This window comes from Hemicordylus capensis, chromosome 5 (assembly GCF_027244095.1).
Source record: "Hemicordylus capensis ecotype Gifberg chromosome 5, rHemCap1.1.pri, whole genome shotgun sequence".
Classification (NCBI taxonomy): Eukaryota; Metazoa; Chordata; class Lepidosauria; order Squamata; family Cordylidae; genus Hemicordylus; species Hemicordylus capensis.
The window spans coordinates 257,886,430-257,900,555 of NC_069661.1; the positions used below are offsets into that span (position 1 = coordinate 257,886,430).

Genomic DNA, 14,126 nt, shown 5'->3' on the forward strand with positions numbered 1-14,126 from the left:
CTATGGGGTGGAGATTGCCTTGATTGGCTTGATGGATGATCTCCAATTGGGAATTGACAGAGGAAGTGTGACTCTGTTGGTCCTTTTGGACCTCTCGGTGGCTTTCGATAGTATTGACCATAGTATCCTTCTGGAGGATCTGAGAGGGTTGGGGGTGGGAGGCACTGCTTTGCAGTGGTTCCATTCTTATCTCTCAGGCAGATTCCAGATGGTGTCTCTTGGGGACTGTTGTTCTTCAAAAACTGAACTTCGGTATGGTGTCCCTCAGGGCTCCATATTGTCTCCAATGTTGTTTAACATCTATATGAAACCGCTGGGAGAGATCATCAGGAGATTTGGTGCAGGGTGTTATCAGTATGCTGATAACACCAAAAATCTATTTCTTCATGTCAATGTCATCAGGAGAAGGCATAACCTCCCTAAATGCCTGACTGGAGGCAGTGATGGGCTGGATGAGAGTTAACAAGCTGAGACTGAATCCAGATAGGACGGAGGTACTTATTGTGTGGAGTTGGAACTCGGGAAATAATTTTGATCTGCCTGTTTTGGATGGGGTCACACTTCCCCAGAAGGAACAAGTACGCAGTCTGGGGGTGCTTCTGGACAAAAAACTCTTCCTGGTGTCTCAGGTGGAAGCAATGGCCAGAGGTGCTGATACAATGGCCAGCTGGCTGATACGCCAGCTGCGTCCCTTTCTTGAGATAAATGACCTCAGAACAGTAGTACCTCCGCTGGTCACACCTCCAGACTTGACTACTGCAATGCACTCTACGTGGGGCAGCCTTTGTGCATAGTCTGGAAACTGCAGTTAATCCAGAATGCGGTGGCCAGATTGGTCTCTGGGTCATCTTGGAGAGACCATATCACTCCTATCTTAAAAGATCTACACCAGCTTAAAGCCCTAAACAGCTTGGGCCCTGAGTATTTAAGAGAACATCCTCTTTGCTATGAACCACACCTCCCATTGAGATCATCTGGAGAGGTTCGCCTGCAGTTGCCACCGGCTCGTCTGGTGGCTGCTCAGGGACGAGCCTTCTCCATTGCTGCCCCGAGGCTTTGGAACACACTTCCTGCTGAAATAAGAGCCTCTCCATCTCTTACAACTTTTTAAAGGGCTGTCAAGATGCATTTGTTCACCCAGGCTTTTAATTAGATACTATTTTATTGTGTTTTAATTGTGTTTTCATAGTTTTAACTTTTTAATTTTAATTGTTGAAATGTTTTAATCTTTTATTGGCTGCTTTTATTGTTTTGTAAACCGCCCAGAGAACTTGTGTTTTGGGCAGTATATAAATGTATTAAATAAATAAATAAATTTAGCATGGCATGGCCTTAGCATGACATTGAGCACTCAGCACTGGAGTGGAGAAGCGAATAGTCAAGGCCTTGACTTGTCTGGCAAGATCTTCTCCGGGAGGTGGGGCCAGTGCGTCTCCCCATCCATCTTCCTGATCGACGCTTGTCGCTGATCTTGTAACTTTTCTCGTAATAAAGTTGGGGCCAAGCACGTTTCCCTGTGCCATTTCCCAATCTACTGCTGTCCTGCTTCTTTCTTTATCTCAGCACAGTGGAACTTCCTTGAGCAAATTTATTTAGGATGTCAGCCTTTGATACAACATAAGGTCATTTACACGACTGCTCCCCGTCGGGTGGGGAGGCAGGACACAACATACCTACCCCACCCCACCCCCCACCCCCAATCCTCACCACTCTGAGATCTCTCCTGCCATGCACCTGCATGACCAGCATGCGAGTGATTCATGAGCGACAGCGGCCCAACCCCCTCCCTGGCAGGTTTCCTGCTTCTGATGTATCATCTCTGCTGTGGTCTCAGAATAACTTACCGAGTGATATGTCCAGTTCTTCCGTTTGATCACGCAAGCCGATCAACCTATCAAATTCACGCTCTGCTATCGTAAGAAGTTCTTCATCTAAAAATTATGCAACAATTCAAGTCAGCAGGATCACAACCAGCTCACAGGAACCTTGAAATGCACAAGCCCCCCTTAAATACAAACTTACATTTATTTATTGTTCCATTTCTATATTGCTTTTCATTAAAATAATCCCAAAGTGGTTTACAATGTAATTAAAAGAATGCACAATTCATACACATATTAAAAGTAGAAATATTAAATATAAAAATAGGATAACACGATTTAAAAGTCTTTTAAAAACCTATATAAAACAGTAACACAAAAAACACAAAGCAGCAGCGGCAGCAAAAACTGTACTCTCGTATGAAAGCCTGGGTGAAGAACCAAAGTACCTGTCAGGGTGTACTGCAGGAAGAAAGGTTCATTGCCCCCATAGTGAGAAGACATGAAGCAAGAAATATTTTGATTTATTAGATTTATAAATTGCCTGATATAAAGCATCTCCAGGCGATTTGTATAAAAATTCAAAATTGTTAACACAGCTAACAATTAAAAGAACAAAAAAATTTAAAATTTTTGTTATCTAAAAGTTTGAAGAAATAGATCTGTCTTGAAAGCTTTATTTTCTTTCTTTCTTGAATATATTTGTATATCACCTCAAACTTGCATCTTTGGGCAGTTTACAGCAAATATAAGATAACTTAAAAATGGAATTAAAATATTAAGATCAGAGTAAATACAACCACAATTCAATAAATCTAGTTAAAAGCTTGGATGAACAAACGTGTCTTAAGAATCTTTTTTTAAAGCTATCATCGATGAGGAGGCTCTTATCTCAGCAGGGAGCTCATTCCAAAGCCTAGGGGCAGCTGCAGAGAATAGGCCTCTGCTGGATGCCTCTGAGTCCCAGTTGCAGCAGGAGAGGGGGCAGGCCCTCCACTCCTGCCTGTGGCTTCCAGCAGCATCTGGTGGGCCACTGTGCGAAACAGGTTGCTGGACTAGATGGGCCAGCAGGGCTGTCCTTATGTTCTTATGACACAACCAGTGAGGAATCAGGGGTCTGATGCCACCAAGTGTCTGTGAGCCTTGCAGGCTCTCAGCAAAGCTGTGTTCGCCCCCTGGGGATGGATAGGGCTGGTTGCTCTCTGCTCAGTAAAGAGGATCACCACTTTAAGTAGGTGCCTCTTTGGTCAGTTAGCAGGGGACGATTTTAGCATGCACGAAGAGAAGAACGAAGGCTTCTCAGTAGGTATGTTATTTTAAACTTCCTTCAGCTCTACTTGTCTTTTTGGTTTTTTTAAATGCTTGCTTTTCTTGTAGTTTGTCTTGCTAGCTTGTCAAGTTTTGGTTAGTGGTTTTTAGTTAGGTCAGGTTTGTAGAGTGTGTAGTTAGGTTTGTGGCTTGCTGAGTCTAGGTTTATAGTTGTTTGTTTGGCTTGTGGTTTCTTGAAGCCTTGGTCAAGTTTGTGTTTTTTTCCTGTAGTTTGTGCTTGGTATTTTGGGTTTTGATGCACCTAGGCACTCCAATGTAGGGCACCATGGGTGCTGCTTACTGAGCCTAACCCACAAAGCAGTAGGGCATGCAGGTGATTTTTAAGGATTTTTGTTTTTCCTGGTTTTATTTTTTCCTGCCATAGGAAATAATGGGGATTAGAAGCAGCCCTGTCATTCCACACAGGTAGTGCCTAGGGAAACCAAAACAGGTTAGGTAGTAGAGTCTCATGGGTGACAAGTACCACCCAACCCACAAGGCAGTAGGCCACCAGTGCTCCCTATTTTTTTCATTAGTGAATGGAATGAGTTCTGTTCTGGGCAGCAGTATCAAGGAAGTGTCCACACATGTGCATTATTATGTGCAACTTGTTACCAGCTGACCTTATTCTGCCCGGCTCCCAGAAGCCTCCCTGTTTATAGCTGCATCTCCAGGCTTGGAGACTGCACTTTTGCTATGCTCAGGAACTGCACCGCAATGTGAGCTTCCAGCTTATATGATACATGGGGACAAGTCACTTAGTTGGCAGTGGACTGGTCACCCCTAGATTTGAACACCAGGAATAAAAATTGGAGAGGGGATTAGTTTCACACCCTCTTTTCACGAGGGGGCCCCAACTAAGCAGACTCCAGAACTAACTATTGCGAGTTGTTTGGCATCCGAGGTCATTTTGGACTTGGAATGAACCTTAAAAATCCCCCTCATCCTCTCACAAGAGAGATAACACCTGGTGCTAATGAAGCAATTAGGCAAGGAAAACAAAGCAGATAAGACAAGTGCAACAGCAGCCTCCATCACAATAGAGATGAGTCAGTGATGTAACTTTGAAAAGGTGCTCATTGAAACTTTTGATAGAATTATGGGGCAAGTCAGTCCCAACACAGGATATTCTTTGATGCACATGCACACTCTGATTTTCACTGCAACCAGCCTTGAATACAACAGGCGATTCACACACCTTCCTACCCAGGAAGCACAATGCATTCTGAACAAGTCTTCCCAAACAGCTTTAGACAGCAAAGTATGACTTCAGAAACGTGACCCCCAAGGCATGTTTTGGGGTATAAATATCCCTAACCCCATGACCCAGTGTGCTCCCTTGTGCTTTACACTGGGGACTTCACTGCTACAAGTATTCCCCTCTCCATTGGGGCTACCCAAGCTGAAAGCACTACCTGCCTGGCCAAGTCACTGCCCTCACGCCAGGGCTCAGCTCATTGTACCTGGTTTTAGATTGGTCCCCCTGCCAATCTATCCAGTTGGCCTCACGCTGGAACTCTCTTCGTAAGGAACCTCACTAACTCCTTATCAGCCCTCTGCAAGAGGCGTTTACTTCTCCTGATGGATTCCAGATGTGTGTGCTGTCTCGTGACCCGTCTTTGCTGTGGAGTCAGTGGGGGTTGCCTGCACAACTCATGCTCCGGTTCGTCAGTCTCTGACAGTCCCTGTCTCTGCTGCCTCAGACTGCTATGCCTGCTCTGGGACATCAGCCAGACCTGCCTCAGCCATCTCTTGGGAACTGACAGCCGGGCTCTGCCCCTCAGGCACCCCTGCATCAGCTGGAGGGCTGTCAGCATCCCCTTCCTCCTCACTATCTGAGATCGAGGGCGTGACACCCACATTTTCATAATTAAATCCTTTCAGGCTCTCTAAAGGTATCCAACACTCTCCTCCCCAAAAGTTTGCTTCACAGGGCAGCAGAATGTCATATATGGAGTTACCGCAATTTTTTAGGATTTAAAAATGTCTGGTGGGGGCCCAGTGGGATTTTAAAATGTCAGATGGAAAATAAATGCAGCCAGTCAGCAAACGCTGGCTGGGAATATGCTCTAAAGAGCTCGGGTGGGCCCTCCAGTGACCAGGCCATGCCCCTTTTGAACGTAACATCACACAGCCCTTTTGATTGAAGGCATGGGTTTTTTGAACCCCACTGCTCAGTGATGGTGCCACCCTTGTGTTTAGGGTTTTAAATGTTAAAACCAGCATTTGAATCATGTCCAGCCCCAGTATTAATCTTGCAGCCCTATTTTGCAGTTTCCAGGCCATTTTCAAAGGCAGCCTCACATACAATGCATTGCGGTAATTTATTATTTATTTATTCAGTTCATATGCTGTCCTTCCTAAAGTGGCTCAGGGTGGTTTACATTCAAATAAAAAAACATGCAATAAAACCATTAATTATTATTATTTTTTTAAAAAACACACAGATTAAAACTCATTAAAATTAAAAACAGAAACCATTAAAAGCCAGGCAGAAAATATGGGTCTTTAAGGCTCTCCTGGAAGCCTCCTAAGCAGGAGGTGGGCAGAGCATGGGTAGAGGTGGCCAAGTATCTCAACAGCACCTCCTGGAAGGTGGAAGGTGGTGCTCCGTCATCCGCACGGCCACTTACTACTTACCGGTCTTTTCATTAAGGTTTATATCGCGGTCCACCATCATCTCTCGAATTCTCTCCAGTGCAGAACGCGGAGGTTCTTTTATGAATTCCAACACAGCTATTTGAAAGGTAGGAAGGAAAAAGGAGTCCTGATTATAGAATGCTTATGGCAGTGAGATGGTGGCCCTGAAGGCCCTCTGGATGCGAGTGCTCAGCAGCAGCACCTGGCCATGGATTGTGTTTGCCACACCATGGCTCAACCCTCGGCTCAGTGGCGTGGTCCATTTACAAAACTGGGGTTTCCATGTTAATTCAAGCTCCATAAGGCTGGGAAGTGGTGGCTGCTGCAAGTCACATCTTCTTTAACGGATGCATTATTTAGGCAATTTGGGTATAGGATGGTATCCCATGCTGTGGTTAGCTCCGGGTCCACCAACTGTTACCTTGGAGCTGGGTGGCTGTCAGTGGCAGAGTGGTGAGCCTAAGTCCCAGCTGTGTCTGTTCAGTGGAATAAATCAAGGTACAATCAAAGTGCAACTACAACGAGTGCTATCAAATGCCATGACTCAAAGCCGCAACACTTCACCCATCCTGGAGGACTCCTCAGAAAATGAAGAAGACTAGGCACAGGAACCCGAACCTGTACCCCGGCAACAGCTCTGCCTATCTTGGTAACTGCCATGAAGAAGCTGTCAAAGCATGCCCATTTGAACATGTCCATCTTTACTTTTGCCCAGAACCATGACCCCAGTCTCCTGGGAGTTGTTCCCACATGCCTTCATGCCTCAGGGTATCTGAAGAGTGAATCTGCTTCCCAGCAGATCTGCAAGTTGAGGGATTAAATTGATCCGGGGGAGTAAACTGACAGTTCACATAGCTGTCTGCTCTTCCCTGCACTCCCTGGCAGATCCCACCTACTTCCTCCGGGTTTTCCCTCCAACCAATCACGAATCACACCACAGAGGAAGAGGCAAGAGAGTGGTGTGGTTTTTTTTTTAGTTTGACAGTTAAGAGCGGAAGGACGGCATGACGAGTTGCCAAGCTGGATCAAACAGCAGGTTGCTTAACCCTTGCCTTTGTCTCATGTCCCCCACCCCCAACACACACACACACACACACACACACATGGAATCAGCTCAGACAAAAAAGGGGCTCAGGTTATATCCATTCTGCACATCTAGAGCGAATGTAAAACATCGGAAGAGACACATTTTGCAGTTTGTGCTTGTGTTTAATTCAGGGATTTCTCCCTCCCCCTCCCCTTCTGGACTCCCTCCACAGAGTATCACCAGTCTGCAACAACACCTCGCCTCCTCCCACTGCAGTGCTTGCAATTGCAAGTCGCTTAGAGCAGACCATACCCCAAACAGTAGTCAAACTCCCCTTCACTGAGTTTTGAAAAATGCTGATTTACTGGCATGACCACCCGACACATAGCAGAGACACTGTGGGGCATGTCCCCCCTCCCCCAAAAGCCTCTGACACTTGAAGATTTTTTTAAAAGCTGGGCATACTTTGGGCTAAGCCAGAATGTGCAGCCTCCATCCAGGGGAAAACAAAGTCCTGTCTGTCCTGGTCCCTGATAGCCCGCAGGGGTAAATCCAGCTAATACGTGGACTGGCACACTCCAGTCTGGATTTGAAATAAAAGCCCTGTCTGTAAAGCCTCCTGGGGCTGCTGGAAATTGGGCCTCTCCTCTCCCATTGTTCCCTGCAGTGGCAGATCTGCACAGGGTGCAACGCCAGTCCGGAGCTGGGAAATTTGTATGACAGTCAAGATCTGTCTCTGATGTTTCCCCAGTCTGCCCAACTGGCTACACATGGACACATGCAGCTTCAAAATCTCCTTTGGGTGAGGGAAAAGTTCCCCTGGAGAGTAGGGGGTCCCTGTGCACAAGTCCTATCATTAACCAGAGAGAACAGGAGCCACACACAATCAGGGCCCCCCTTTGGGGGGTTAGCTCAATTCATGAGTGCGCAGTCCAATGGAAGTATCTAGCTGGTCCGGTCCATTTGACCAAACCACGTTGGCAGTTCAAGTGGCTAAACCTGTAAAGGGGAATCTAGTGAAGATTCACTTTTACAAGTGAAGGGGTGGGTGTTCTCGGAAGCTCTAAGGGGCAGCCAGGTGGTAATTAAAGGGCCTTACCTGCTGGTGTGGCTGCCGGTGCCACTGTTCCCCCCACCAGCGCAGCTCATAGCCCAAGTCCAAATGATGCCTCTTTTGGCAAGCCATCCATGGAGGCCAGAAAAATGCTGGCCGCCATGCAGGCGGCTTGCTAAAAGCAGCATTGTGCACACTTGGGCTGTGAGCTGCACCGGGCGGTGGGGGTGAGTAGTGGTGCCCACAGCCTCACCGGGTGAGTATGATCCTTTAATTACCCTCTTGCCAGCCCAGTCTCCAGCCTCTCATTCAATGCCAACCTGGTGCACCCGAACTGGGCTTGGTTCAGTTCGATCATGGACCATCAGTCAGTCAATCATCTTTAATATGGTCCAAGACCAGCACAATCAATCATGGCCCCCGGTTTGATTTGTAATTGAGCCACTGAATCGGCCCATTTCCAGGTGAACTGGTTCAGCGTTAAACAGTTTGTGCACACCCCTACTGGGTGTGGCTCTGAGAAGGCCTACATCAGCCTCTTCCCCTAAGCAAGGACTAGCTGGTAATAACAGTTTGCTGAAGGAGAGCTTGTTCTTCACTGACGGACTCAGATACAAGCCTTAGGCCCAGGACCCTCTCCCCCTGGCCTGCATCTCTTGAACCTACCTTGCCGTGGGACTCTCTCGGAGCCCCAGTCCTCCTGTGCCTCCCATCACCTAGCAGGCTCACTACCTGTGGCATCCTTTCATGCTCAGCCAGCAGCCTATCACCCTGGATTGTGGTGGGAGTGCGCCTTTGCCCCCTTCTGACTGCCTGGAACAGTGAGCACGACAGAACCCCAGGCAGGAAGGCTTGCCCTGCTGCAAAAGGCTGCCTCTTTTGCACCTAGAAATTAGAAACTCCCCTGATGAATGATGTGAGAGTTCAAGTTTCTTACTTTCGGTCTGGGACTACAATGCCATTGGCTTTCCTGTTTCAGTAAAGTCAGGTGCTTCCTAAGGCAGTGTGGGTCATCTCTGCTGGTGCCAGGCACTCCATTCTCCCCATCTTGATCTGGGCCTCAAAGACCAAGGAAAAATGTGGGGTGCATGGAGGCAAGTTGTAAGTGAGCACAACTGGTGGAATGGCACATCCTCATTTCTGGTGAAGTGACATGTCTGTTAAGTTCTAACTTCCTTGCTTTGAGGAGCCTGAGACAAAAGGCAGTAAGTAGCCTTAACTCTGGTCTTAAAGCTGCAGGGTCTTTTTGAAGGAGAACAGGGCTATATATATTCATATATCTCATATATACCACATGGAATCACTTTATCACATTATTTTAACCACATAAGGTGCTTCTATGCTTTGAATAGAAGAGAGGAGAGCTAGTCTTGTGGCGGCAGGCATGACTTGTCCCTCTAGCCAAGCCGGGTCTGACCTGGTTGCATTTGAATGGTAGACCACATGTGAGGGGAGACCACATTTAATTTAGACTCTCCAGTGATCTCCATACATGTTACTCTAAATAGCTGCAACAACTAAACTCTGCACTCTGTAACTGGAGTGGTACCTTCCTTGGTGCTTTGCTAATTAATCACAAACCCCAACATGGTTATGGGCCCAGCAGCCCCAAAGTCTGCAGCAGAGTTTTTCCTTTTAAAATGCAACTGAGTGAGAGAGAAAGACAGCATGGATCCAGAGGTGATCAGCACTGTCTTTTCTCAGCTAAATGGGAGGAATTATGAACAATGGGTTATGAAAATGGAAGCTCTCCTGATGCCCAAAAGGAGTGGGATTTACAGAACAGATTCTTCTAAATGTGAGTGATGATTTACTAATGCATTTCAAAGAGACTAAATTTGCTTCAGAGGTGTTGAAAAAGCTCAGAAGACTGTATGGCAGTCTCTCCCCCAATGCTGCTGTCCTTTTAATTCAAAGAATTTGCAGGATGCAGCTGGAAGCCTACTACAGCCTTTTTCAGGAAACAAGGCTTTGCTTCAACTGCAACAAAGCTGGGCATTGGCCTACTAATTGCCCAGATCCTAAAGGCGGCAAAAGCAGAAAGAATCCTAGAGGAGGGAAACCTGGTTACCATAGCTACAGAGATGACTCACAGTCTGTGAACACAACAGAGAGCATTTCTCACAGAAAGAGAAGCAAACAGCATGCTTAAAGAACAGGAAACAGAGAGAGACAGCCAAAGAGCCGAGTCTTTCAATGTAGCAAGCAGGAATGAAAGAAATGTTTTTATTCTTGATTCAGGCACCACCCAAAATATTCTGAATTTCCCTGAACTGTTTATTGTTTTAGACAAAAATTACAAAGTTGCTGTTTGTGTTGGTGATAGGAACACATTTTTTTCAATGGGGAGAGGAACAGCTGGCCTGCGTTGCAGGCCGATGGATGGACAGATTGAGAGTATTTTGATCTAGGATGTTCTCTTAGTCCCTGATATGGAAAGTAACTTGATCTCTGTGGGACATGGAGTCAATAAAGGTTGCAAAGTGACTTTTGAGGACAAAGTTTGCTATATCACCAAAGAGGATGATTTAATTATGACAGCCTATATCTGTAAAGATGGTCTTTTTTTCAATTGCACTGTGTAACTAAACAAGCAAGGCTTGGAGCTTCAGGCAGACACAAGAATTGTTCTACCATATGGCATAAAAGACTAGTGCATAGGCAAATAAATGTGATAAATGAGTTTGTGGAAAATGGACTAATTACAAACTTTAAAGTGGAGTCATGGGGGAAAAAAACTGCCACAAGATGTCAGTGTTGCTTACTTAATAAAGGATGAGACCAGTTTTTCTGGGCATACATAGACGGAGTCACAGCGTCCTTTCGAGCTAATACATTCTGATGTCTCCGGTTCACGTGAAAATAGTATGGGTGGCAATCGCTACATACTCACATTTATTGATGATTTTTCAAGATTTACTTAAGTATATCCTCTGAGCAAGAAAAGTCAAGTGTTTGAAAGATTTAAGGAATATATTGCACTGGTCAATAACAACTTTGAAAGAAAGCGTCAGATACTAAGGTCAGACAATGGAGGCGAATACATGTCAAATCACATGAAAAGATTCCTAAATGACCATGGGATTTCACATGAACCTACTCCCGCATATACACCTGAACTTAATGGTGTGGCAGAAAGGAAAAACCGCTCTCTACTAGAAATGACCAGATGCATGTTACATGATGCTGGCTTGGCAAATACATTCTGGGGAGAAGCAGTGATGACAGCAAATTACTTACAAAACAGATTGCCAACCAAATCAATAGACAAGACACCATTTGAACTATGGCATGGGCACAAACCCTCTCTAAAGCATGTCAGAATGTTTGGATCAAAGGCTTATGCATACATCCCAAAGGCCAAGCAAACCAAACTCAATTGCAGATGCAAACTGGGGGTGTTGGTTGGATATGTGCCTGGCCAAAAGGGATACAGAATCCTTGATCCTGCAAGTGGAGAGGTCAGAATTTGCAATGTGGTCTATTTTAATGACAGACATGGGCCAATCAGAGATGATGTACCATAACATGTACCAGAGTTCCAAGTGAAAGAGAAACCACGTGAGTGGACCCTCATAATGCTAGAGCCAGACAGTGAACCCAAAGAATCTGTGCAGAACCCGACGCAGATTCAGAAGGGGATACAGATTCAGAAGGGGCTGCACAGTCTGAGATGGAAATAAGGTGTTCACAGAGGCCCAAAAAAGATGTTCTACCCAAAAGACTCTCACTCATGACCAAAGGAAAAGAGATTCAAGAACCCACCACATGGCAGATATGGAAAGGAAGCCTGCCTGCAGCTGAAGTGTGCAAGGAAGTGGTGTGGATACACCAGCTACCATCCGACTTCGGGTCTGAGGATAACCAAAGTTGTATCCAGACCTCCTATATGGAGAGGATGAAGCCTAGAACTAAGCACATTCCCATAAAGTATCACTATGTCTGAGACATGCAAGAAAAAGGCGTAGTCCAGTTGGAGCACTGCCCAACAGAAGAGATGGTGGCAGATGGATTGACTAAGCCACTGCCCAGAGACAGAGTCCAGATGCTTTGTGAGAAGATGGGAGTTGTGAGCCAGTGAGACAGGCGATGAGAAGGGGTGTTGGAAATGGAGTTCCACTGCATCGACCTTTTGCACCAACTATCCTAATGAACACTGGGGTCATTGAAAGTAGAGGTAGCTAGTGAGGGTCTCCTGACCTGTCCCTGCTTTACCTATGCTCTATGACCTATGCCTTGACTCCTCAGGTACTTCCTGTAGTGAATCGGTCCTCTTCCTTTCCTCCTAGAAAGAAGATGGAAACATCTCTCTCTCTCTCTCTCTCTCTCTCTAGAGGAGAGGAGAGCTGGTCTCATGATCACAAGCATGACTTGTCCCCTTAGCTAAGCAGGGTCTACCCTGGTTTCTTATGAACGGGAGACTAGACATGTGAGCACTGTAAGATATTCCCCTTAGGGGATGGAGCTGTTCTGAGAAGAGCAGTAGGTTCCAAGTTCCCTCCCTGACATCTCCAAGATAGGGCTGAGAGAAATTCTTGCTTGCAACCTTGGAGAAGCCACTGCCATTCTATGTAGACAGTTCTGAGCCAGATGGACCTATGGTCTGACTCAGTTTATGGCGGGTTCCAATGTTCCTATGTTTCCTCTCTATTCATTACATAGCTGATAGACAGGATAGGTGTTTCCTATCTCAAATGTACTTCAGCTGGGTGTAATCTGCCGGGTGTGTGTGGGGGGGGCACCAACAGAAGCAGGTCAGGTTGCTCCCCCCTCTCTCTTCCCGACCCATCCTAAAGCTGTGCTGCCTGCAAGCTCGCCAGTCATCAGGTGAAGTGGCACAGTTAACCATGCAGCTCTTCCTGACAAATGTCCAGCTTGCTGGCAGCACAGGGCAGGAGAGAGAGGGGCAAACTGAAATGCCTCCTTTGGTCCCCCCAAGCTGTTACTGGGAACAAGGTCTGGCAAATCCAGAGAGGGGACTGTGCAGTTTCGGTGCAGTTCTCTTCATCTACAGAGACAGTAAATGAGCCAGAGCAACCTTGTAGGCTCAGTGACTTCAGTGGGAAAGAAGTAAGAAAAGGGGGATAAGATCTGAGCCGGAGAGAGATTTTCCCTGCTACTTTTGAAAGGCTTGTTCACACTTACAGACTTTTGATTTCTGAAGGAGTTCAACTTACCCAGAATCATAACCGCGATCATGGTTATAAATAGAAGCAAGCACACCAGCGCGCCGATGTTTTTAGACATGCCCTTATCAAGGATGTGTCGTTTATGTCCCTCCGGCCCTGGAAGCAGAAGAGGACAGAACACTTGGCTTTAGCCATCCCTTGCCAACATCCCACTAGGGCCCCAGAGAAGAGCTTCCCACACACTCTGGCAACCTCTCTGGGTCAGCAGCAGCCAGCGGCCTGCTGGGGATCCGGACTCTGCCGACTGCTCTAGAGTTGGGTCCCTGCTAGCCTCAGATTGGGTGAAATCAGCACTGCCAGATGGGGAAAGCACAGACCTGCCACACGCCCTGCCTGGCCTCCAAAGGACGGGGAGGTATCCTTTTACAGGGCCGTTGCCCGGCCCACAATACCATTTGTGCCAGGGTGCGACAGACCACCGTTTGATCCCTGTGGCATTCAACAAGCCATGTGTGGATGTGCCCAAGCCGGTGGCAGAAGGGAGAAGACTTGGACTCTGGCCTCCCTAGCAGCTGAGTCGACAAAGCCATTGCTCCTCTTTGGGGAGCCTCTGCCGAGCCCAAGGGGTTCTTCTTCTATTATTATTATTATTTCTTGTTTACACAGTCAGACAGGTGTTATTGACTGGTTTGTTTTATCCAGACATCGAGTCCTTCCCAAGGACCTGGGATGTCTCAATTTTATCATCAATACTGTTGGTTATTATAGATATCGTCACAAAATATAGGCTGTTCCTAGTAAAGTTGCTTTTCATAATTGGCTGGTGGTAATTTCTGTGGCGCCTATGGTGTTGAGGTGCTCTTCAAGGTCTTTTGGAACTGCACCCAGGGCGCCAATGACCACTGGGATTATTTTGGTCTTTTTCTGCCACAGCCTTTCCATTTCAATTTGTAGATCTTTGTATTTGGTGATTATTCCCATTTCTTTTTCTTCTATTCTGCTATCCCCTGGTATTGCTATGTCGATTATTTTAACTTGTTTTTCTTTTTTCTCAACTACAGTTATATCTGGTGTATTGTGTGGCAGATGTTTGTCTGTTTGTAGTTGGAAGTCCGATAAGACTTTTGCATCTTCATTTTCTACAACTT

The 14,126-nt window shown here is 46.4% G+C and overlaps 1 protein-coding gene across 4 annotated transcripts in view; it reads right to left on the bottom strand.

Moving 5' to 3' along the window:
* Positions 1–14,126, bottom strand: part of LOC128326147 (asialoglycoprotein receptor 2-like) — a 61,560-nt gene that overhangs the window by 23,698 nt on the left and 23,736 nt on the right. For all 4 annotated transcript variants that reach the window (XM_053252418.1, XM_053252419.1, XM_053252417.1 and 1 more), the window contains exons 4-6: positions 13,027–13,134; positions 5,769–5,864; positions 1,845–1,931 (exon numbers count right to left, since the gene is read on the bottom strand). In XM_053252418.1, the coding sequence (XP_053108393.1) occupies positions 1,845–1,931; positions 5,769–5,864; positions 13,027–13,134 (291 nt within the window). The remainder of the gene's footprint in view (positions 1–1,844; positions 1,932–5,768; positions 5,865–13,026; positions 13,135–14,126) is intronic.